General features: G+C 44.0%; 1 protein-coding gene across 1 annotated transcript; it reads left to right on the top strand.

The window, feature by feature from the left end:
• Positions 1–164: 164 nt before the first annotated feature.
• DNALI1 (dynein axonemal light intermediate chain 1) lies at positions 165–22,513 on the top strand. The gene is made up of 6 exons (XM_072610012.1): positions 165–431; positions 1,126–1,274; positions 15,794–15,963; positions 19,086–19,264; positions 19,755–19,919; positions 21,578–22,513. The coding sequence occupies exons 1-6, from the start codon at positions 351–353 to the stop codon at positions 21,611–21,613; spliced, it is 780 nt and encodes a 259-aa protein (XP_072466113.1). The 5' UTR covers positions 165–350; the 3' UTR covers positions 21,614–22,513.
• The last annotated feature ends 52 nt before the right edge of the window (positions 22,514–22,565 follow it).

Raw genomic sequence — 22,565 nt, 5'->3', positions numbered from 1 at the left:
CTATAGCACTCGTAAATTCTACAGGGTACTTTTCTTAGAAGCATCCTCTGTGCCCCAGAATCACCTGCCCACGGCCACACAGCTAACCAAGTGACAGAAATGAAGTTCCATCTGATGGCTCCTGGGGAGGGCCTAGGCCAGCATTCTTTTCAGCAGACCTGAGCTAAGACCTTAGAGCTGGTGGGGCGCCAGCCAATCCCACAGCTCTCCGATGGCCACGCCCCACTGCTAGCTCCGCCTCCACCACTAGGTTCAAGCTGCTGGGCTCGAGTGGTAGGGACAGGGGGTGGGGCCTCGGTTTCCATGGTGACAGTAAACAAGGCTGCGGAGCCACTGCTGCAGCAGCCACCATGATTCCTCCAGTTGATTCTCTGCTCAAGTATGATACCCCGGTGTTAGTGAGCCGGAACACAGAGAAGCGGAGCCCCAAGGTAGAATCCAGGGCCTGGAAATGGGGACTGCAGGGAGGGAGGGCGGGAGGAGAAGTGATGAGAGTGTGGAAGGGAACAGGGAAAGAAAGAGGAAGATGAAAGTGGAAGGAGAGAGGAGAGGGAGAGTGAAAGAAATAATGGGAGGAGTGAAAAGGAGGTGAAAGTAGAAAGAGTAAAACAGGAGGAGAGAAAGGATGGGAGAAGCAAGAAGAGGAATGGGAAGGAGAAAGGAAGATGTGGTTGGGAGGAGTGAGGGAAGGGAAGAAGATTAAGAGGAAAAAAGACAGTGGGAGAAGCAAAGAGAGGAAAGGTACTATAGGAGGGAGGAGCAAAGAGGAAGGAAGAGAATGTGGGAGGGATGGAAGAGGAAAAAATGAAAAGGAAGTAAGGAGGGTGGGAGAAAATTGGACAAAAGGAGGGACCACAGACATGGATATAGACAAAGGAAAAAAGATGATGGTAGGATGAGGAGAGAGGAAGGAAAGAAAAGGTGAGGGTAGATGCATGGGAGAGGGAAGGAGGAGAAGAGGGATATCATGAGAAGAGATAGCAGAGGAAGATAGGAGGGTAGAAAGGGAGAAATAAAGTGGGAAGAAGGAAATGAAAGGATACAGGAAAAGAACTAGGGCCATGGCTGCCCCAAGGCCAGTTCTGAGGACCAGCTCACTGAACTTCTCTGTCACCTCTTTTCTAGGCCCGTCCCCTGAAGGTCAGCCCACAGCAGCCATTGGCTACAGGGCCAGTTCCACAGCCACCCAAGAGCAAGGCTATCCCTTCTACTTCTGCTGCCTCAGACCCCACCAAGCAGGCTGAAGAGATCCTGAACTCCATCTTGCCTCCCAGGTAAAAAGATCAAGGGATAATCAACAAGCTGGAAAGTCTTGGGATGGACTGGCTTGGCCAAGTTAGCAAAGGCTTATCCTGTGTTTAGCTGCAAGACAATGAGATTTTTGGTCATAGCAACTCTACTAAGATGTCAAGGGAATAGCCACACTCATGAAATAATTAACCCTTGAAGTATTGATATTGGTTCCTTGTGGTCAGACCAGCCAACAGTCCTAGAGAGAGTCCCACAGTCTCTTCTTCTCCCCCTCCCCCCAGGTCCCAGGATCTTGGTGCTGTGAGGGACCTTAGAGGTCACTAGTCCCCTTCCCCTTCCCTGTCATATTTTATAGATGAGGAAACAGAGCCAGGTTGTGAGTTGGAGTGCCTGGTTTCAACCCTAGATCTTTTGACTCTAGAGACCAGTGCTATATGATACAAACAGATAGGAACCAGCTTTATACTCACAGAAGGGTGAAGAGTGGGGAGAGGCACAGGAATTCTAAGTCCCAAAGATACTAGGATCTTTTTTTCCTCTCCAAGGTCACTTAGCTCTAGAACCCAAGGGTCTGAGTCTCCTCACACCAGGGTCCTCTATAATCCATCTATGATCCCAATAGATTCCTCATTGCAGGCTGGAAGGGACCTTAAATATTATTTAATCCTACTACTAACATAGAACTTGAGTCCAGAGACTAGTCTAAGATTCATTAGCCTTAGCACACAAGGGTCACCATGTAGGTCAGGATCCTTCATGTGCCTAATGTGTCATCTTTTTATCCTGGCTGTTATCCTGATGGAATCATAGAATACAAGAACTGGAAGGGACTGCAAAACCATCCAACTTTAACCATTTCATTTTTACATATGGGGATACTGAGATAGGGAGGTGGTCACTTCTTTTCAGGAAGACCTGAGTTCAAATCTTGCCTCAGACACTCACTAGCTGTGTGAACCAGGGCTATATAAATGCTAGTTATTATTATCAATACTATTATTGCCCAAGGTTACACTGGAAGGAAGCTCCAAGGAGGTATCAAAGTGGAATTCTCTGCTTGGGGCTAGATGGAATGATGACAAGAAGCAGTGCAGAGAAGGCTGAGTTGTAAAGTCTTACTTTGCCTCCATTTTTTCTGCCAAGGATAATGATCTCTGGACTGGAAGGGACAAGGGGAAAATCATTATTAGGAAATCAGAGCCCAAGATCAGTGAGGAGATAATAAGAAAGCACTTAGCTGCCCTTGATTGTCTCAAGTCACTAGAGCCAAATGACCTCCATCCCAGGGTGGTGACAGAACTGACTGGTGATGCGATTGAGCTACTTTCAGTGATTTTGGAAAGATTATGGATTTCCTCCATAGTGAAACAGGCCTCCCTGCAGTGCCTCACTCCAGATACTCCATCTCCTGACTCAGTGCATTTTCACTGGCTCTCGTAGGTGCCTAGAACTCTCTCCTCATCTCTATCTCCTGGCCTTCCTCCAACTCTCAGCTAAAATCTCACCTATTACAAAAAGCCTTTCCTGATCCTCATTAATGCTAGTGCCTTCCCACTGAGACTATTTGAAATTTATCATGTCGAGGAGACCCAAGGGTCTGAGTCTCCTCACATTATAATCCATCTAATTATAATAATAATATATATTATATATAATATGTATTATGTAATATATATAATATAATCCTCTAATTATAATCCATCTATGTTCCCAATAGATTCCTCATTGCATCATAGAATGTCAGGCTGGAAGGGGCCTTAATTAATACTGGTTATTATTGTTGATATAAGTGGTGTACTGGAAAAAGAGCACTAGATAGTCATGAGACATGAAGTCTAATCTAGGCTCTTCCACTAGCTAGCTGAGGAACTGTAAACAAGTCTTCCTCACTCTGGCATCAGATGGTATATAATGGTCCCATGTAATGATCCAGACATTCTTCTTCTCCATTTCAACCTCCACCCCGCTGTTCAAATAGGGAAAAAATTAGGGTTTGGGGGTACATTTGTATCCTGAGCCTGGTGACTTTGCGCAGCCCTACCTCTCTCAAATCAAAATCAACTGCAAGTCATGTCGTCATCTACCTGATGTCATGGTCCTCTTTGAGAATGAAGGACAAACACAACAACAACTTAATACAGTAATTTTCTTATTGTACTATAAGTGCTTAAACTTCACAGAATAGGTGAGCACAGAGGAGGAGTGGAGATTGTGAAAAATTGGATTCTATAGGATAGATTTTCAAAAAAGGAAGAGATTGGAATTTGTATATTATAAGCTGCTATCTGTTGCCTTCAATTCTTGGCATAACCTAGAATATAATATTAAAGGATTGATCAGTAAATGTCCAGAAAAGGAAGTGATGATCACAGTCAATATGGTTTTATTCAGCATAGGTTATGCAACAGTAAACTCAGCTTTTTTTCTTTTGACAGGTAGATTGGGAGGATGCTATAGATGAGAGAGAGAGAGAGATGAGAGAGAGAGAGAGAGAGAGAGAGAGAGAGAGAGAGAGAGAGAGAGAGAGAGAGAGGAGCCCACCTCCACAAAGACTGTCACTGTGTGGCTTGAAGGGAGGCAGAATAAATATCTGGAGTCTTTTCTCCCCCTACCCTTCTCCAAGGGAGCCTTTCATTCCTGCCAGAAGAAGAAGCAGGAAGTTAGAACCAGAGGCCACTCTTCTCTTTTCAGAGAGGGGAAGTACTAGGCTATAAGTCCCTTAACTATTCCCCTAAGGGAGCTAACTGGTTGGCCAGCTGGAGGGGATTCTGGGACAATATGGACTGGGTTACGAGTTCTGAGGGTGCATGCTTGTCCTGGCATTTTGCGAGTATGGAATTACAGAGGCAGATTTTTGGCTAGGTGTAATGAAACTTCCTAATTAGGCAAGGCTCAGTGGAACGTTATTTGGGGCTGTTATGAAGGGGAATCCTGTGAGGCACATAGTTGGATTAGCAGGGACTAAAACCCAGGGCTTCTGGTTTTTCTGGTGTTTCTGCCCTTCTGCACTGTTTCTTCTCTAAACCCTTCTTCAGATCCATTTCCAGAGGCCCTTCTTCATGCTCTGGATCATCTGTTCTCTTGTATCCTTGGACACAGAAGGCTTCAGGAAACAGGGCAGGATTTCTCTGAAGTGAGCTCCTTAGATCAGGACTCAGTCAAGATGTAATGAAGAACCTTCTGACAACCAGAGCGTCCCAGCAAGAGATGGGCTGCCTTGATAAGCAGTTGCTTCCCCCTCACAGGAGGTCTCCCAGCAGAGTCTAAATAACCAAAGGTCATTTGTGGATGTCGTAAGGGAATTTCTGTTCAGGTAAAGACTCAGTTGGAAACTTCTGAGGTGCCTCCCAGTTCTGAGAGGCTATGATTTTTTTTTTGAGACTGGAAGTGCAATGGTCTTTCCTAGCCTGACCCCACAGCTAATCAGCTTGGAATTTTTGAACTGCTCTGTCTTCAAGCTCAGGACTCACCACATTGAGGCTAGACCCAATGGGGACACCTGATTGGCTTAGGCCACTGCAGCTCAGAACTCCCGAACTCAAGTGATGGAGCAGCATCAGTACTTCTTATCACACCTAGTGATTCTGTGATGGTGAAGATAAACTTTAAAAATGTGGTGAAGAAAGCCAGAGTGGGGCTTTTATCAACAAACACAATAGGAGCCAGTGGAAAGAAGCCCAGACTAGGATCTGAAACACCTGGGTTCAGTTCAGGGCGTGAGAGACACTTTGTTGTTAGGCATTGATTCTCCTCCCAGGTCTGCCACACAGTCCTGGCTCTCTGACTCAAGGCAAATCTAGCTCCTTTTCTGGGCCTCAGCTTTTTTACCTGTGAAATGGAACTAATAATCCCTGCCGATCTTTCCCTTGCGTTATTGTATAGTTGGTAGCACTATATAAATGTGAACTATTGTTCTTGTAATATCACAGCTGCCATAGAAAATGTAATGAAATGGGATAGAATAGAAAAACATTTGTTACTGTCTTCTTACTATGTGTCAAACACTGTGCTAAGCACTGAAAATACGAACAGAAAATCCATACAGTCCCTCTTCTCAAGGAGCACATGTTAAATGAAAACCAACATATATGCAAGGTTTTAGTTAGAAAGAGACAGATGGAAGGCCCAGTGGTCCTTAGGGTATAAAGGAAAGGTAGATGAGAAGATACAGGATTCCTCAGTATTGCAGGGGCAAGGCAGATGGAAGCACCTGGGGGCAGTGAAGGCATAATGTCAGGGTCAGGATGACTTTACCATAGCAAAGGTCAGCTACCACATAGATGGCAAATTATTTAATTTGAAAAAGCTATAAGCCAAGAATAAAGTAGAAGGGAAGTTGGTATGTGATTTTTTTTTTGTTTGCAGATGATTGTGCACCCAGTGCAGCCTCTGAAGTTGTGACGAAACAAAGTATGGATTGATAGTCTGCTGATTGTGCTAATTTTGCCCAAACAATTAACACCAAGGAAACAGGTGCTCTACCAGCCTGCACCACACAATCCATACATGGAACTAGTGGTTACAGGAAATGGAGAAGTTTTGAATGTGGATAAATTCACTTACCTTGGCAGTATGCTTTGCAAGGATGTACCATTGATAATAAAGTTGATGTATGCATTGCCAGAGTTAGCTCATTGTTTTGGAGGCTCCAGAGAAAGTGTGGGAGAGAAGAGGCATTAGACTGATTGTCAAACTGAAGGTCTGCAGATCTGTTATGCTGACCTCATGGTTGTATGCCTATGAAACCTGCACAGCATGTGAGTGCCATGCCAGGAGACTGAATTGCTTCCATTCGAATTATCCTGGAAAGAATCTGGAGATTATCTGGAAGGATGGGGTACCGGACATTGAGGTCCCTTCTTGAGCTCAACTGCCAAGCATTCAAACTCTGCTACAGAGAGCACAACTCCAATGGACTAGCCATATTGTTGGAATGCCAAATATATGCTTGCCTAAAAGTCTGTTTCATGGAGAACTCACCTAAGGCAAGCACTCACATAGTGATCAGAAGAAGTGATACAAGGACAATCTCACGTTCTCTGAAGAACTTTGGAATTGATTGCATGACATAAGACATGTTGGCAAAGGACTGCCCAGCATGGCATGCCCACATCAGAGAAGGTGCTGTGCTCTGTGACCTAAGCAGAATTGAAACAGCTCAAAGAAAATTTAGGATGCACAAATTTAGAGAATTCACTCCAAATGTTCACATGGACTATTTGTGTCTGACCTGTGGTAGAACATTCTGAACTCATATTGATTTGATCAGTCACAGTCACACTTTAGCTTGATTCTAACATAGTGATGTCATTTTGGTCCTCTTTGAGAATGAAGGACAATAACCAAACACCCATAGATAGTAAGACCCAGGAATCTATCATGTCCCTAGAAGGGTTGTAGTTGGTAACTCCTTGATCATATAAGCTGTTTGAGTGGCCATGTCCCAATCAGTGATTGTTTGAAAAGACTTAATTGGTCCCAGGGTCAAGGGGTAGGGGTGTGTGTGAAGAAGTCAGCATCCATTTGGAGACTATAGACAGTAGGGGCTGGGGTGGAAGATGAAGAGGTAGACAGCTTTTTCAAGGAGTGTTGCAGTCAAGGGAAAGTGAAAGATGGTATAGTAGCTAGGTAGACTAGAAGCAGTCATGGAAGTTTATTTCAGATTGGGGGGTGGGCTGAGCAAATGAGAAAAGGACAAAAGCCTGGAACTAAAACTGAAGGAAGGAGTCAGAGCAGTGTAGAGAGACATCAAGAGACATCATGGTTAGGGGAACTAGGAATCAGAAACTTTGGGTTAACTCCTTCATCTGATATTTAAGTATTTGTGTGACTTTGGACACATCTATTTACCTCTCTGAGCCTCAGCGTTCACAGCTGTAAGATAGGGACAATAAACTTCCTAAGCACTGTAGATTTCTGAGTCAACATAAATGTGAGGTATTGTTATATGTAAAATAAAATGAGGGGAAGGGCATTCTGTGACCCTTGGTTGATACCCATTACAGCATACTCCAAAAGCCTCTGATTCTACTCAAGTACTTTTCTTTTTGAGCATAGGAGGTACACAGTGGAGCTGAGACTTGTAGATCTGTCTGTTGTACTGAGACTCTCTTTTTTTTTTCAGTAAGGAAAAATTTATTATGTACATATGACCTGTGTAAGTGTATTTCTGTATAAGTGGAAAAGCAGAAAAACAGGAACAGTTCCTTGCACTCAAGAAGTTCACATTCTAATAAAGACCAATATACACAGGTTTTATCAGCACATCAAATGGAAAGCCTCCAAGTCCTTAGGATCCATCAGCAAAGCAGATGGTAATATATCCTCTTTAAGATCAGTTCCACTGATAAAATTATATCAGCTTTTTTTTTTATAAATTGTCTTTTATTTTTTAAAAGACAATTTTAAATATTCATTTTTTTAAAAATTGTGCTCCACATTTTTTCTCTCCTTCCTTCCCCTCTCCTCTCCCTAAAATGGTAAGCAATTTGCTATGTTATATATGTGTAATTATATAAAATATATTTCCATGTTAGTCATGTTGCAAGAGAAGAAAGAGACCAAAAAGAAGAAAGTAAAGTAAAACTAGAATGCTCTGGTCTGTGTTCAGACTACATCAGTGCTTTCTCCAGATGTGATTCCTTTGGAGTCATCTTGGAGCACTGTATTGCTGAGAAGAGCTAAGTTATTCATAGTTGCTCACTACACAGTGTTGTTACTGTGCACAGGGCTCTCCTGGTTTTGCTCACTTCACTTTGCATCAGTTTGTAGAAGTCTTTTCAAGTCTTTCCGAAAATCACCTGTTCATCATTTCTTAGCGTACAGTCATATTCCGTTACATTCCCCAGCCATTCCCCGATTTGTGGACATCCCCTTGATTTCCAGTTCTTTGGCATCACACACACACAAAAAGCTGCTATAAATATTTTTTGTACTGAGACTTTCTCTGTGACATTGTTTGCCCAGTATTAAAGTGCGTTTCTTGCACGCATGGAAAGGTAGCCTCAGAGCATGCTAGGTTTTAGGTGTGCAGGTAGTGGAATTCTAGGGATAAAAACTTTCTGTGGATGATTCACAATGTGGTTGATTCAGAAATGGATAATGGATAATAACCATCAAAAACTGACCTAGCCAGTTAAGTACCATGCACACACTTGGTGCCTTCTCTCTTCCACATCTTTGCTTAGACTATTTCTAACTGTCTGGAGTGTCCTTCTCTCCTGTCTCCTTTGACTGTGCTTTGTACCCATCTTTATTCCTCCCCTTCTTAAGTCCCATCTCCCATGAGAAGCCTATCCCTATTGGGCCTAGCTCATGGTAATCTATGCCTCTTCTGGCTGTAGCTTGGTCAGCACTGATAGTTATGACGAGGTTGAGGGGTGATGGGGGACCCCAAAATACCGACAGTCCGGGTCATGCTCGAATGAATTCGACTCAAGCCTTCTTAAAGCCAAAGAAAACAAAGTTTATTAAAGATTCGTCAAATTGGGTTGCCTCTTAAGGAACCTAAGTATTTGTAACACTTGTATTCACAAGCTGGTCAGATAGAATCCCAGCTAGACAGAGTCTGAGCTGGATTGAATCTGAGCGTCTTCATGGAGGCAAGGTGGGACTTAAATATAGAAAAGAGTATAGGAGGGGTCTGGTAGTGGCCTGGTAGTCCAGGGTGATGGGAGGAGGGGTTTAGGAAGGGTCCTGAGGAGAAGTCCAAGGAGGATCAAAGGCTGGAAACAGCTGGAGGCTATCAGGAGATATCAGACTAGGGAGGGTTTGGGTGGGAAGCAGGTGGGGCAATCCAGAGACCTTGATAGGGGCAGTATATGGATGGATACAGATCTTGATGGGAGTGGTTGGCAGCCTGGGGAAATGGGATTTTGATGGGATCAAGGGTGGGGAGTGCAACCGAGACCTGAGTAGAATGATAATGAAAAGCCCATGGACTTCCTGAGACTTCCAGAACAAATGGGAAGATTAGATTTGAGTAAGAAAGGCCAGATTAAGTGGGAAGATTCAAGGGGAGCTCAAGGAGGCTCCCAGAGTCTGAACCCCATCAGTTATAACCTTGAACTCTGAGTTATTTACTTTTTTACTCTTCTCCCTTGACAGACTGTGAGCTCCCTGGAGGCAGGGACCATTTCTGCCTTGACCACCTCCCAGAAAAAAGAACTCTATACCTTAAATATTGATCAAGTACCTACTGTGAGTAGGGCTCTGTGTTAGGCTGCAGAGAAGAATTAACAATTAGATGAGGACAGTCTCTGCTTTCATGGAACTCACAGTAGCAGAGATGTGGCACATACACAAATAACTATAATATGCAATGTCACATCAAAAGTGGATTAGCATAGCACAACGCTTTCCACGTGGCTTAATGTTTGTTTTATAGAAATAATTTCTTGAAATTGAGCTCTGGAAAATCAGGTTTTGATAAAGCCCATTGAGAATCAAATGGAATTTAAACCCAATTATTCTGGCTCTCACAGATTGACCAATAATAGGTCCCAGTCCAAGCCTCAGCTTGGTCATTGTTTGGGTTTTGATGACTCAGAGTGAGTGTAAATAGCAATTGTTTCTGTTCTGGCCAGAAACCCTGAGGGTCCTCCCCTTCCAGTTTACTTTTTTTTTTTTTTTAAGTAGGCAAAGTAGGCCATCTTTTGCCTTTTTTTCTTACCTAGCCTAAATCACTAAGTGGGTGTTGCTTCAGACAGACTGCAACCTGGGAAAGACCTTAGCTCAAAAAAGCCACGGTCACCCATTGCATCTAGGAGTCATCTCCAGTCGTCTTGATATGTCTCGCCACTGGACTCAGGTGGCTCCAGAGGAGTGAGGCTGATAACTTTGCATAGCCTTGCCTCACTTAAATCCAAATCTCTTGCAGGTCAAAACATTACCCTCTTGATGTCATTGGTCCTTTTGCAGAACAAAGGACAAATAATAACAACAAATTATATTACCACAAAGTTCAGTGTAAGGTTGGAGTTATTGGCTGGGGGTTGTGGTTAGGGAAGGGGATGATGTGAGCAAAGGCATGTTGGTGTGAGAGCACAGTGCTATTCCATGCAGGAGAGTGTGGAGGTTAGAGTGCTGTACCCCAAAATACTGACATGCCAGGTCCTGCTCGAACGAATTTGACTCAAGACTTCTTTAAACCAAAGGAAAACAAAGTTTATTAAAGATTCACCACCTTGGGTTGACTCTTAAGGAAACTAAGCATTTGTAACACTTGTATTCACAAGCGGGCCAGATAGAATCTCAGCTAGACAGAGTCTGGGCTGGATTGAATCAGAGCTCCTTCATGGAGGCGAGATGGAGCTTAAATACAGAAAAGACTGAGGGAAGAATCCAAATGTCACCAGGTAGTCTGGGGTCCGAGGGATGGTCTAGATAGATCAAACCCAGGGACGATCCTGATGGGAGTGACTGGTAATAGGATCAAAGTGAGGAATATCAAAAGAATGCTAAATAGAAGATTGAGAGTATCTGGCCTGGGAGAAATGAAAGGGGAATCCAAAGAGCGCCCTCCCCCACAAGGCCAGACTTTCCAGGGCCCTTCAGACAAACATGAGAAAAGCCCTCCCCAACCAAGGGGGAAAGGTCTTGGCTTGGGCTTGTACCCCATCAAGAGGACTATGAGATAAGGCTGGAAAGGTAAAAGGAATGACACCAGAGGTCCTTGTATATCAAGGAGAGGAGTTTGGACTTTACTGGGCAGGAAATAAGGCACCACTGAAGGGGCTTGGGCAAGAGTAGTATAATCTGTGCATTAGCAGGATTACTCTTAAATTATATGAAAGATGAATTGGCAGGAATTGTTAGGAAGGTATTGCAATAATCTCATTGGGTGGCAATGAGTACCAGTATGAGGTGGTGGGTGGTCCTAGGAATAGAATGGAAGAGAAGGATGGGAGATGTGGCAAAAGTAGAGTCCATAGGACTTGGTAACTGATTGGATACGAAGGTGAAGGAGAGGAAAGATTGAATGATAAGCACAGCATTAAGAATATGAGAGCCTAAGTGAATGGTGGTGCCACAGAAGGAACTGGTTTAGCAGGGACATAAGGAGCTTAGCTTTGGACATGTTCAATGTCCACCATGCTGGTGGGCCATTCATGAGTTGAAAATGCACATCTAGGACTTAGAAAAAGTTCAGAACTGAAAGAATAGACTTAGATGTCTTCTTCCAAGAGATGGGAGGTGATGCTGAGTGTTGACCTAAAAACTTGGTTAAAGAAAAGGCAACAGGCTAAATGCATACATTTTATGATTTAATTAATTAATCAGTTCCCTATTAAAGAAAATGGTAACATAATGCATTATGGAGCCAGAAAAATGTTCTGGCTACCCAGTACAGAAATCTTCTGGCTTACATACATTTTGCCATGAGAAAGGAACTCTCTTAGTTGAACAAATCATAAATTCAGTAAGACAAGACAATTAATAGAGCAATGTCAGTTGAGCCTTGTGATTCCAGGCTGGGTAAACATATGTCTCGGTGACGTACAACAAGAAAGGAAATCCCACCACTAGCGAGTGGCAGGCTTCCTGTCCTAAACAGATATTCGAAATAGCTGACATAGAAAAGGGTAAACAAAGTTCAAATAGAAATTACGACCTAAGATGTCTGTATTTTCTTTACCATTAACATGCCATAACATAGTATATGTCTACAAATATTAAGATATGGAAAACATCCCATTATTCAAGATAATGTCTTAGGTTAAAGGTCTCCCAAGGAATGTTAAGTCAGCCTTGGCTGGCTTTTGTTGACATAGGAAGAGGCATTCTCTGAGTTTGCTTCAGAGAGAACAAAGAGATTATTCCAAAATTTTATATTAAACATTATCATGAGAGAGCGATTGACATGGCCAAAGGGAAAAGCATAGAGAGGGCCAAGGACTGACTATTGGGAAACACCCATAGTAGATGGTTTAGAAGAGGACCAAGTGAGAGGAGAAGCAGCAAGAGAAGTAGGAGAACCAATTTACTATTGCAAAACAATCAGTTTTGATTCTGGACTCTTCTTGGCTCAGCAGTAAACATTCTAATTACATTTGGAGTCACCATGTCTAATTATAAGTTGCTTGGAGTGAGAAGAGAATTCTTTGGTGATTTAAAAAAAAAAGTCACCATAAAGAGTGCAGTATTTCTGAAACCAAGAAATAACCAAGTGTCCAGTAACAGAGGGAGAGAGGTTGGGGTGGTTTTTTAACACCATCAGAAGTTACAGAAAACACTAACAATAGGCCATGGTTGTTGTTGAATCATATCCAACTCTTCATGACCCCATGGACCATAGCACACCATTTCTGTCCATGGGTTTTCTTGGCAATGATACTGCAGTGGTTTGCTAGTTCCTTCTCCAGTGGATTAAGGCAATTTAAGTGACCTGTCCAGGGTTACACAGTGACTTATCCAGGGTTATAAGGTTCAGTGTCTGAGGGTATATTTGAACTCAGGTCTTCCTGACTCCAGGTGCACCACTTTATTCACTGAGCTACTTAGCTGTCTCCACAACAGACCATTGGTTTTGGTGATTAGGAGGTACCTGGTGATCTTGGAGAGAACAATCTTGATAAGCATGGTGAGGCACAGTAGAACTTCAGGGGACTGAGGAAAAATAGGTAGGTGAGATGGGACAGTAGCTTCATGAACAAGAAGGGTCAAAAGAAGGCTTTTTCAGGATTGGGGAGGGCTGAGCAGAAGAAAAAGGTCCAGTGGATAGAGATTAAAGATGCATGGGTAGGGGGTGTGGTTAGGAAGAGGATAACTGTTGGACCATTTGTGGAAGAGGTGGAAGGGATTGGGCTCAAAGGTGCATGCTGAGAGATCTCAATGTATTTTGATATCTCTCTGTTTTGTGATGAGAAGGAAATGGGAGAAAGAGGGCAACAATGAAGAGGGGAGGGGCTGAAGGAACTGATATTGTATCACCTCTGCTCCTCTCAATAAAAGGCAGAAAAATATCTGTTTTCAGATGGTAGTGATGGATGGTAGTATGTGGTATGACCACAGTTGGGGGTTAGAGAAGAAAAAAAAGAAGAAGCTTTAAGAAGAAGCTTTGGAAAAGTTGGCTGTGATGCTTCTCTCCTCTTATTGGAAAAGTGAAGGACTCGAGATGCTGAGTGAGGCATGTATTGTCAGATACGGGTAATGTGCTGATTTGGATTGAGTAGAGTAAAATCCTCTCTATGGCATTCATTTTGCTTAGCTGTATTTCTTTATTATAAGAGGAGGTTTATTTGTGGAGAGGGGAATTATTGGGAAAGACCAATTAAAAAAAGAATATTAAGACATTTTAAAAAGAGAAAGCTTAAGGAAAAAAGGAAGGAAAATTGGCTGTAAGAAATGAAATTCAAAGGTAGATGATAATAAAATTATTGTTCTTGTTGTTTGTCCTTCGTTTTCAGAGGACCAATGATATCACAAGGTGATGTCTTGACATGTACGTGAATTGCATTTAAGTGAGGCAGAGCTGCACAAAGTTGTCAGCTTCACTCTTTCTTCCAGAGCCATAGAAATCCATTGGCAAGACAAAAGTCAGGATGACTAGCAATAGCCCGGAATGCAATGCATGATGTTAGCATTGTCAATGTCTAACCAAGCTCTAGGTGCGCCTACTTTAGCTGCCTTCATGGCCCATGGAAAAAATTGTTCTCATCTGCCCATTCTGCTGGGGAAGTTTTCACTTGCTTGGGGTAAATATCCCCCTAACTCACCGACAGGTTTGAGGCCTGTCAGTTACCTTCAACCTGGTTTAACCCATTGGCTTAGATGGTTTACCAGGATATGATAGCTGTGCATGCAACGGGTTCTTGGAGCCACAGGTGAAAGTTGGGTGACAGGTAGAAACCAAAGGTAGACGAGCATCCTGGAAAAGGCCTCAGCATGCTCTCCCACCAAAGCTGCTAGTCTTCCCTGCAAACTGCATACACCCTAGTAGTAGAGTAGAATGATATTCAAGAATGGGGTCAGCAGAGCTAATGGATAATGAATTTATAATGAGTGAAATTAGCTCAGGGACTAATTTCCCTGGGACTTTCTTTAGTGACATTCAGCAGTCATGGAATGAGAGTGGAAAAAATTAAACTTGTCTGTGGTCACAGTAGATGTGGCACCTGAACACCTAAATGAATAGGAGGAGATAAAGAAAGGAAGAAAGAAACATGAGGAGGGTCCCAAATAAACTTTTCTCCTTTACGCTGTGGCTTGGGTTCAGTGGGGTACTACCAGAAAGCGGTAGTTAGTGGATGGCTGCAAGGTGAAATCTCTCAGAAACCCACTGATGGGGCCTGAGAGTCTTCATCATGGGAAGCAGGAGAGAGACCCCATCTTACACGGTCTCCTGGTGACCGAGGGTTAGCATGGGAGAATCCCTAACAGACGTGAAACCTAGCTACCAGCTTTGACTCCTCACTCTTCCTTATCCCTCATATCTAATCTCTTGCCAAATTCTATTGATTTTACTTTAATAACATCTCTTGTATACATCCCCTTCTCCTCTCTGATCCTGCCACCACTCTGGGACAAGCCCTCATCACTTCATGCCTGGATTGTTGCAATAACCTGTTGGTTAGTGGGTCTGCCAGCTTCAAATCTCTTCTTCCCCACTCCAGTGCAGCTTCCATTCAGCTGTCAAATTGATCTTCCTAAAAGCACAAGTCCAATCATCTGATTCAAGTCCACATACACACACACACACACACACACACACACACACACACATATTTAATACCCTCCAACGGCCTCCTATCACTTCCAGGATAAAAATTAAAACCCTCTGACTGGAATTTAAAACCCTTCATTACTTTCTCCTCCTTCTCTCTCCCCTGCCATCCTCTTTACTGTCTTCTCAGGCTTCCTGCACTTCACAGACTCCCTGATCCAGTGCTGCTGGTCCCCTGCCTATTCCTCACACTTGGCTGTCCCTATGCCTAGGAATCTCTCCCTCCTCATCCCTGCCTCCTGGCCACCCTGGCTTTAGCCTCAGCTAAAATCCCACTTAAAAGAAGCCTTTCCAGCTTACCCTTAATGCTGCTTTCTTCCCTCTGTTGATTATCACCACTTTATTCTGCATTTATCTCATTTGTACATGGTTATTTGCATGCTGTCTCCCCCACCACACTGAAGTCCTTGAAAGCAAGGATTGTTTTCTGCCTTTCTTTGTATCCCCAGTGCTGGGGACAGTGCCTGACACATGGTAAGTATTTAATAAATTCTTAATAGCTAACTGTCTGAGCTTAGGAATCAGAAGTATTGGATTCAGTTTTGAGCTCTGTCACCTACCTTTCTGACAATGGGCAAATTTGTCCTCCTCAGCTGTGAATGAAAGGGTTGAATTAGATAGATAGTCTTTAAGGTCCCCCCCAGCTTTGACATTCTTCAGTGCTATAAGTCTAAGATTCTGGGATTTCTTAAATCCTAGACCTTGGAACTGGTTAGAGGGCCTATCATCTTGTCTGCTGTGAGCACTTTGTGGTGACTGCCTGCCTGCCTGCCATCCCTGCCCCTGACTTTGTCCCTGGATTGTGTGTTTGTGCCACAGAGAATGGGTGGAAGATACTCAGCTATGGATCCAGCAGGTGTCCAGCACCCCCAGCACCAGGATGGACGTGGTGCATCTCCAGGAGCAACTGGACTTGAAGCTGCAGCAGCGGCAGGCTCGGGAGACTGGAATCTGTCCAGTGCGTAGGGAGCTGTACTCACAGTGCTTTGGTGAGTGCATCTGGGGGCAGCAAGGTGGGCAGTGTGGAGAGCAGGGTGGACTCAGAGCTGAGGAGGGGGAACAGAGACACCCAACTGGGCTCAGCTTGTGATAATGGCCACCTGTGACTTTCTGGTTTTCATCCTCTGAGGAACTCAAAGTGTTTCCTCCTCTAGCATCATTGACTATGAAGATGCCGTTGAGTGTGACGATCGGAGCTCTCACAGTTGGGGTCACGGAAGTCCAGAGAGGTAGTCAGTAAGTCAGCAAGCATTCATGAACGGCTTACTATGTATGCCAGACACCATGCCAGGCACAGATGGGCATACAAAGAAAGGCAAAAACAGTCTCTGTCTTCAAAGAGCTCACATTTTAATGGAGGAGACAATTTGCAAACAAACCTGCATACAAAACATATACAGTGTAAAGGAGTGATAATCTTTGAGGATAGGCACTGGTAGTGGTGGTAGGGACATGATGTTGGGCATGGTGAAGACTGGGAAAAGCTTCTTGTAGAAGGTGGAATTATTGCTGAGTCCTAAAGGAAGCCAGAAAGTAGAGGTAGGGAGGGAGAATGTTCTAGGACTGGGCTGAAAGCGGGGTGCTGGGGAAAAGGCAGAAAGTTGGAAGGTGAGTCAGTGATAAGAGGTCCAAGACCACTAGGAAGGGTATAGTCGACTGAGAGAGAGGTCTCTGTTTCTTAAGATTCCAAACATCAGTCTTTTATCTAATGTAATCATGGAAAATGATTTCTGCCAGTCTGTTTCTTTGCCTTTAAAGGTATTGCTTTTTGAAGTGAAATCCTTTTTTAAAGATCTGTGTATAAACAAAGCCCCTGATTTTTGTGCCCTAACAACTCTTTCCATTTGTTTGATTAAAATACTCATACTCTCTGTAGGTGGGAAAAGTATTGGTTTTTAAAAATATCAGGCCCAAGGTCACAGCCAGCTCTGGTAGCAGTCTACCAGCTCTAAGCCCAGGGTGGTCCCCTCTTGCTAATTCAGCATCCTTCTTGATAATGAACACAAGCCTCCTCGCAGAAATCCTGCTTAATATTGATGTTTGTGAATTCGGCACCTCATAGGCAGATCCCCCCCATGATGCCCACCCTACTAGAGAGCTCCAGGCAGCTATTCCCCTGGCATTGTGACCAGGACTTCCATGAAGTAACTAATCCTCTTCCTTCTGGCCTCTCCTCCGCTCACGAGTATCCTTATTACAACTGGAGTCACAGCTTGCATTTAGAGGCTGCTTGGAATGGGAAAAGAGAACTCTTTGGTGATTTGAAAATATACAATCCAACCACATTCAGACCACAGTCCAGAAACTTATTTCAGAGATTAATTTGCTTACCACTTGATAAACTGACTGGCGCCAAGAGGCTGCAACAAGAGGACTCCTTAAAAAACTGGGCTTCTTGGCTGCTCCCCAGCTTCTCTGTGTCAGGCTGGGCACTGGCTTTTCAGTCCTACATGTTAGTCCCACCCTCATGGCCCCAGGGGAGCTGGGATGCCCAGCAGCCCCACCCAGGCCTACCCAATCATCACATCGGATTCCTTCCCAGGCGTATACAGAGAAAAGTGACTTCCTACCACCATGAAATTGGATTCTTTTTGCATAGCATCTGCTTGATAAATAGTGATAGATGGGTAATCAATGTTGAATTGTAGTAGAAGGAGCACTGGCCTGGGAGTCAGGAGTATAGGGTTCAGATCCCAGCTTTGTCATTAACTCTTTGTATGACCTGAGTAAGTCACTTCCCCTTGCCAAGATGAGCCTCTGTTTTCTCATCAAGTGAGGGGTTTTTGATTTCACTAGTTGCTATGCCTTACAAGGATCAATGGAAAAAACTTGGAATGTTTAGTCAGGAGAATCCTTAGAGTGGACATGACAGTCCGTGATAATTGAATTTGCCATTTGGAAGTGGGATTAGAGCTTTTTCTGCTTAACCTCAGAGGACAGAACCAGTAGTAGTAAGCAAGTGGAGACTAGAGAGGCAGATTTAGGCTCCAAGTAGGGAAAGACTTCCTCGCAATGAAAGATAAATAAACATAGAATGAGAGGATCAGAGTGTAATCATAAACTCTACCAACCACGATGTAAAAGGGAATGACACTGAAACTCATGGAAGGGGTAATATAGCTCACGTGGTTCTCTGAGGAAAAAATTTCTCTGAAAACATACACTAACAGAACAGAAAAGGAGGAGATCAAGAAACTAAGCATTCAGATGCAAACTAGAAAAGCAACAAATGAATAAGCCCAGAATAAGAATCAATGAAATGTTGGCAGTTTCAAAAGTGGCACAGGCTGCCTCTGGATACAGAGGGCTCTTGGCCCCTCACTGGAGGGCCTCAGGCTAAGGCTGGAGGCTGGTGGTGGGATTCCTGTCCAGCCTAAGATCCTGTGAGATGCTTTCCTGGGACCCTTTCAGTTCTAACATTTGGGGCTCTCTGGCATCTGCTTCTCTGCTACTGACTTGGGTGGCAGGGAGGACTCAAAAGTGCCCCGAAAAGCACCGAAGTCATCAGCAGATCTGGACTGAAGTTCCAGCCCAGCCACTCCTTGGCCTCTCAGGACCACACCCCATTCCCCTCATCTCTAAAGCACCCTGAGGGTGTTTGTGAGAAATGCCCTTTGAAAACTGGAAGGTGTAGATATGGGAATTACAATTATCCTGAGCCATAGGGTTCATTGTCATTGAATCTTAAAACTCCTCAGTTCCAGAGGTGAACTCTGGCCTGCTGTCAGGGCATTGTCCTAGGCTGACTGGCTGGTACTCCACAAACCTCGGTTTTGGCATTCTGTCTCCATCAGAGAAGTGCTTGCTCTGGTGGGAATGGACTCTGTGACTCATCACATTCCTTCCGTGCTGCAGAGAGAGAGAGAGACACAGAGACAGAGAGACAGAGACAGAGACACCCCAGTTTTCACCAAACTGTGTTTTTGACCTTGGACAATGACCCTAGTTTGAGTTAAAAGCAGTCAAGAGAGAGCATTGCCCTTTGCATTCTGCTCAGGGATACCCAAGTTGTCTTTTCTAGACTGCTGTCTTCATTGACGTGTGTGTGTGTGTGTTGTGTGTGTGTGTATGTGTGTGTGTTGTGTGTGTGTGTCTCCCTGTATCTTGGAAGATGAGCTGATCAGAGAAGTGACCATAAATTGTGCGGAGCGGGGCTTGCTGCTGCTGCGCGTCCGGGATGAGATCCGCATGACCATCGCAGCCTATCAGACCCTGTATGAAAGCAGTGTGGCCTTTGGCATGAGGAAGGCACTCCAAGCTGAGCAAGGGAAGTCCGACATGGAAAGGAAAGTGAGTGACATGAAGGAACTCAGCCTGCACTCTCTTTCCCAGCCCAGGCAGATGCTTGTCCCCTCTGTCCAATTTAGCTCTAGGTCCACCTTCTAGACTCCTGAAGCCCCCTCAGGACATTCCTCTTCTCAGAAAGCACAGCATTTATTCCAAATAGTCCTTCTAATATAAATCTTATTTGCATTTTGAGAGGTCACACTTGCTTTTAAATCACAATCACCTCAGCATACTTTTACTTTACTCTCCGCATTCCTTTTGGTTTCTTTCTAGGCTTCAGTGTCAAAAATTTGGAATCCCACTGGGTGGCAGTAAAGATTCTGGAAATATGGGATTTTCCCCTTGGTTTCCTAGATAAACTTAGATCTAACTCAACCTGTTATACGCACATAACTTTCTCTTTCTCTCTCTTCCTTCCTCCCCCTCCATCACATACAACCCTGCCCTATTAGCTTCCTCCCCTGTGGAAAAATCAGATGTCCTCTTTGTTCAGATTGCAGATTTGGAAGCAGAGAAGAAAGATTTGGAGAGGCAGGTGAATGAGCAGAAGGCCAAGTGTGAGGCCACTGAGAAGCGGGAGATTGAGAGGAGGCAGGTGGAAGAGAAGAAACACAATGAAGAAATTCAGTTCCTGAAGCGGACCAATCAGCAGCTGAAGGTGAGGCTGGGTGCTGTGGGCCTGCTTCTCTGCAAGCTAGGGGGCACTCCCAGCCACATCCTAACATTTTCTCTTCTAACAAGGTAGGAAACAGCAGTGGTGTGGCTCCCTCCTCCAAGAGAAAGCTGTTCCTTAAGTGGGTGTGGAGAAAGTGAGGTTTACATTCTATCACAACTTACATCTTCCGGCCTCTGGTTTTGGCAGCATTTCCCCCAGAATAGCAGAGCCCAGGAAGTCCTCCCTAGCAAGTCACTGCATTTTGTCATCCTGACATTTTAGAGATTCCCATTCAGAAGGGCCAGGCCTCAAATGCACATGGATGTTTTCTGAGACAGGTCCCTTAGCACTAAGCATGGCCTGGTCACGGAAGGCCTCAGAGAGGAAAGGGGCAAGGAAGAACCTTTAAAATTCTAAGTCTCCACCTGGTCTGCTGTCAGAAGAGCTGGCCATTTGTTTATTTCTCTCCTTTGTCCCTTTATGTGCCTAGATAGGAACAGACCAGAGGGGAATGTCATCCACTGAGAGTGTGGAACAGCCACTGCTGCTCCTTTTCCCCTGCCCACCACTGAGGGGCTCTCTTGAGGAGAATGCTGCATTGTCTTCTTTAGGGATGTCTCCCTGGGCTTTGGCTGGCAAGCGCACTCTAGGAAGAAGGATCTTTCCACTGCCTCTCCTCATCTTCTCATTGGAAAACCTAGCAGGAGCTTGTGGCTCTGGGCTTGGCAGGGACATGGGCTTCCACACACCAAAAACACTCCATCTGAAAAAAGGGATGATGCTTCCTACTAATGCAGCGTGGCATGTCTTTGAAAAATCAATTCAGAAATCTTCATAGCCAGATTTTAGTCTTGAGAGTAAAGCATTCCCTTTCTCAGATAATTTTGGTGTACCTTAATCTGCCAAGCAGTTTGTAAATAACAAAAGCAAAGGCAGCTTACTTAGCATCTAACACATCCTAGCAACCACCTAATCCCTAGGATGAAGGATTCTTTAGACATGAGTTATTTCTATGAGCTTAGAATTGTCTTGCTTCAAAAGCGCTGCCTGCCTGCCCCCCACTCCCCACCCCAGGATAGATGTACTTATCAGTGATTTATTTTACTAGTTGCCTGAAGAACAGAAAAATTGTCTTTCCGGCACTGTCAGCTTGACATACAAAATGGAGGCAGCCTTTACACTAGTAGCAGTTTTCTTTAATTGGGTGTCAAGTTGTCTCAGTGATGGAAAATTTGCTCTTCCACATCCCCTTGTCCCACCTGGCACACAACTCCTGAATTCCAAAACTTGGAGGGCCAAATGTTTAATTTAGCAGACACAGTCAAGCCTGAAATGTGAGTACTGAAACCACTGTTTCAACAACTTTTATTCAATTTCCTCTTCAATGCTTTATATTATACCCTGAGCCTGGCCATTGTATGGAAACCAGGGCAGCTCTGGTTTCTCCTAATGCAGCTAGACCATGCTGCCAAGCCAGAAACAAATTTAGAAAATATGGTGTTAGAAATGAAAAAAGAAAACCCAGACCTTAAAAACCTTGGGTCTGGCTGTCTGTACTGTTGCAACTGCCTCTTCTCAGGGATATTTTTCACCTTGGGATGCTTGACTCTGCGAGAAAGGCTCCACCCTAAATATTAATGGCTTCCATTTTTGTTTTTCAGGCCCAACTGGAAGGCATCATTGCACCAAAGAAGTGAAGATTTCTATGTGGGCCCCAGTGAGAACTATTCCTATATAAACAGTCCCCTGTAATAAAAAGCTACAGTTTAGTGAGTGAACTAGCCCACGCCCATGGCCTCCAGAAAACCATCATGCAACATTCACACCATTGCCTAAATGCCCTGAAAACACCTCAAGATTTGCTAGTATGCCCAAGGTTGGACAGTGGGAATTCATGTCTCCCAGGTATCTTTCACATTTGGCTTGCCAGACAGTTTTGGAATTAGCTAAAAGCCCACCTGGCATTGTTCAATGTAGAGCAAGGGTTGTCCAGCTCAAGGGTTGAAGTGGTCATTGTCATACCTTCACTCCCATAGCCAAGGAAGTGGCTCCTTCTTCCCTGAACTCTACTTTTCTGTACTTCTTATCCCTTCATCAGTGCTTCTCACAATGCTTGCTACCTTTTCCACTCTTTTCCAAAGGGTCACCTGTCTGGTCTGTCTTTACCTACCCAACTGTAATTTTGCTTTCATGCTTTACTTCAAGTTAGCCCAACCCTTCTAACCAATTAACTACTATGGCCCCTGCTGTTCAGCAGCTATTTCTCTTCAGATTTTAACATTCATAGCTTTGTTTAGGTATTTGCTAGAAAGAAATGAGTCATAGGTGTCTATCACAAGGAGGCCACATACAGCCATCAAGGTGGTACAGCAAACTATTTCATGGAGTATCTGTTGTTGAATTTGCTCTTAGACTGCAGAAATAGCTATCCCCTAAATAGCTGTATCCAATTAATCAGAGTTGATCAAAACCCCAGGAAGCAACCTCCATTTAGCACAACTGGTAAATCCATCAGTGAGAACTGACGATATATACTCTTGTTCAGGAGGGTAAACTTTCAAGTTCAAGTAAAATAAATCCAAATCAGGTTTCCTGGGTTTTTTTGGTTTTGTTTTTGTAGCACCATCCCTGTTAAAGAGATTATTTTAT

Source organism: Notamacropus eugenii, chromosome 5, assembly GCF_028372415.1.
Source record: "Notamacropus eugenii isolate mMacEug1 chromosome 5, mMacEug1.pri_v2, whole genome shotgun sequence".
Classification (NCBI taxonomy): Eukaryota; Metazoa; Chordata; class Mammalia; order Diprotodontia; family Macropodidae; genus Notamacropus; species Notamacropus eugenii.
The sequence above is the reverse complement of the archived record's forward strand: the minus strand, read 5'-3'. Positions and strand labels throughout refer to the sequence as shown.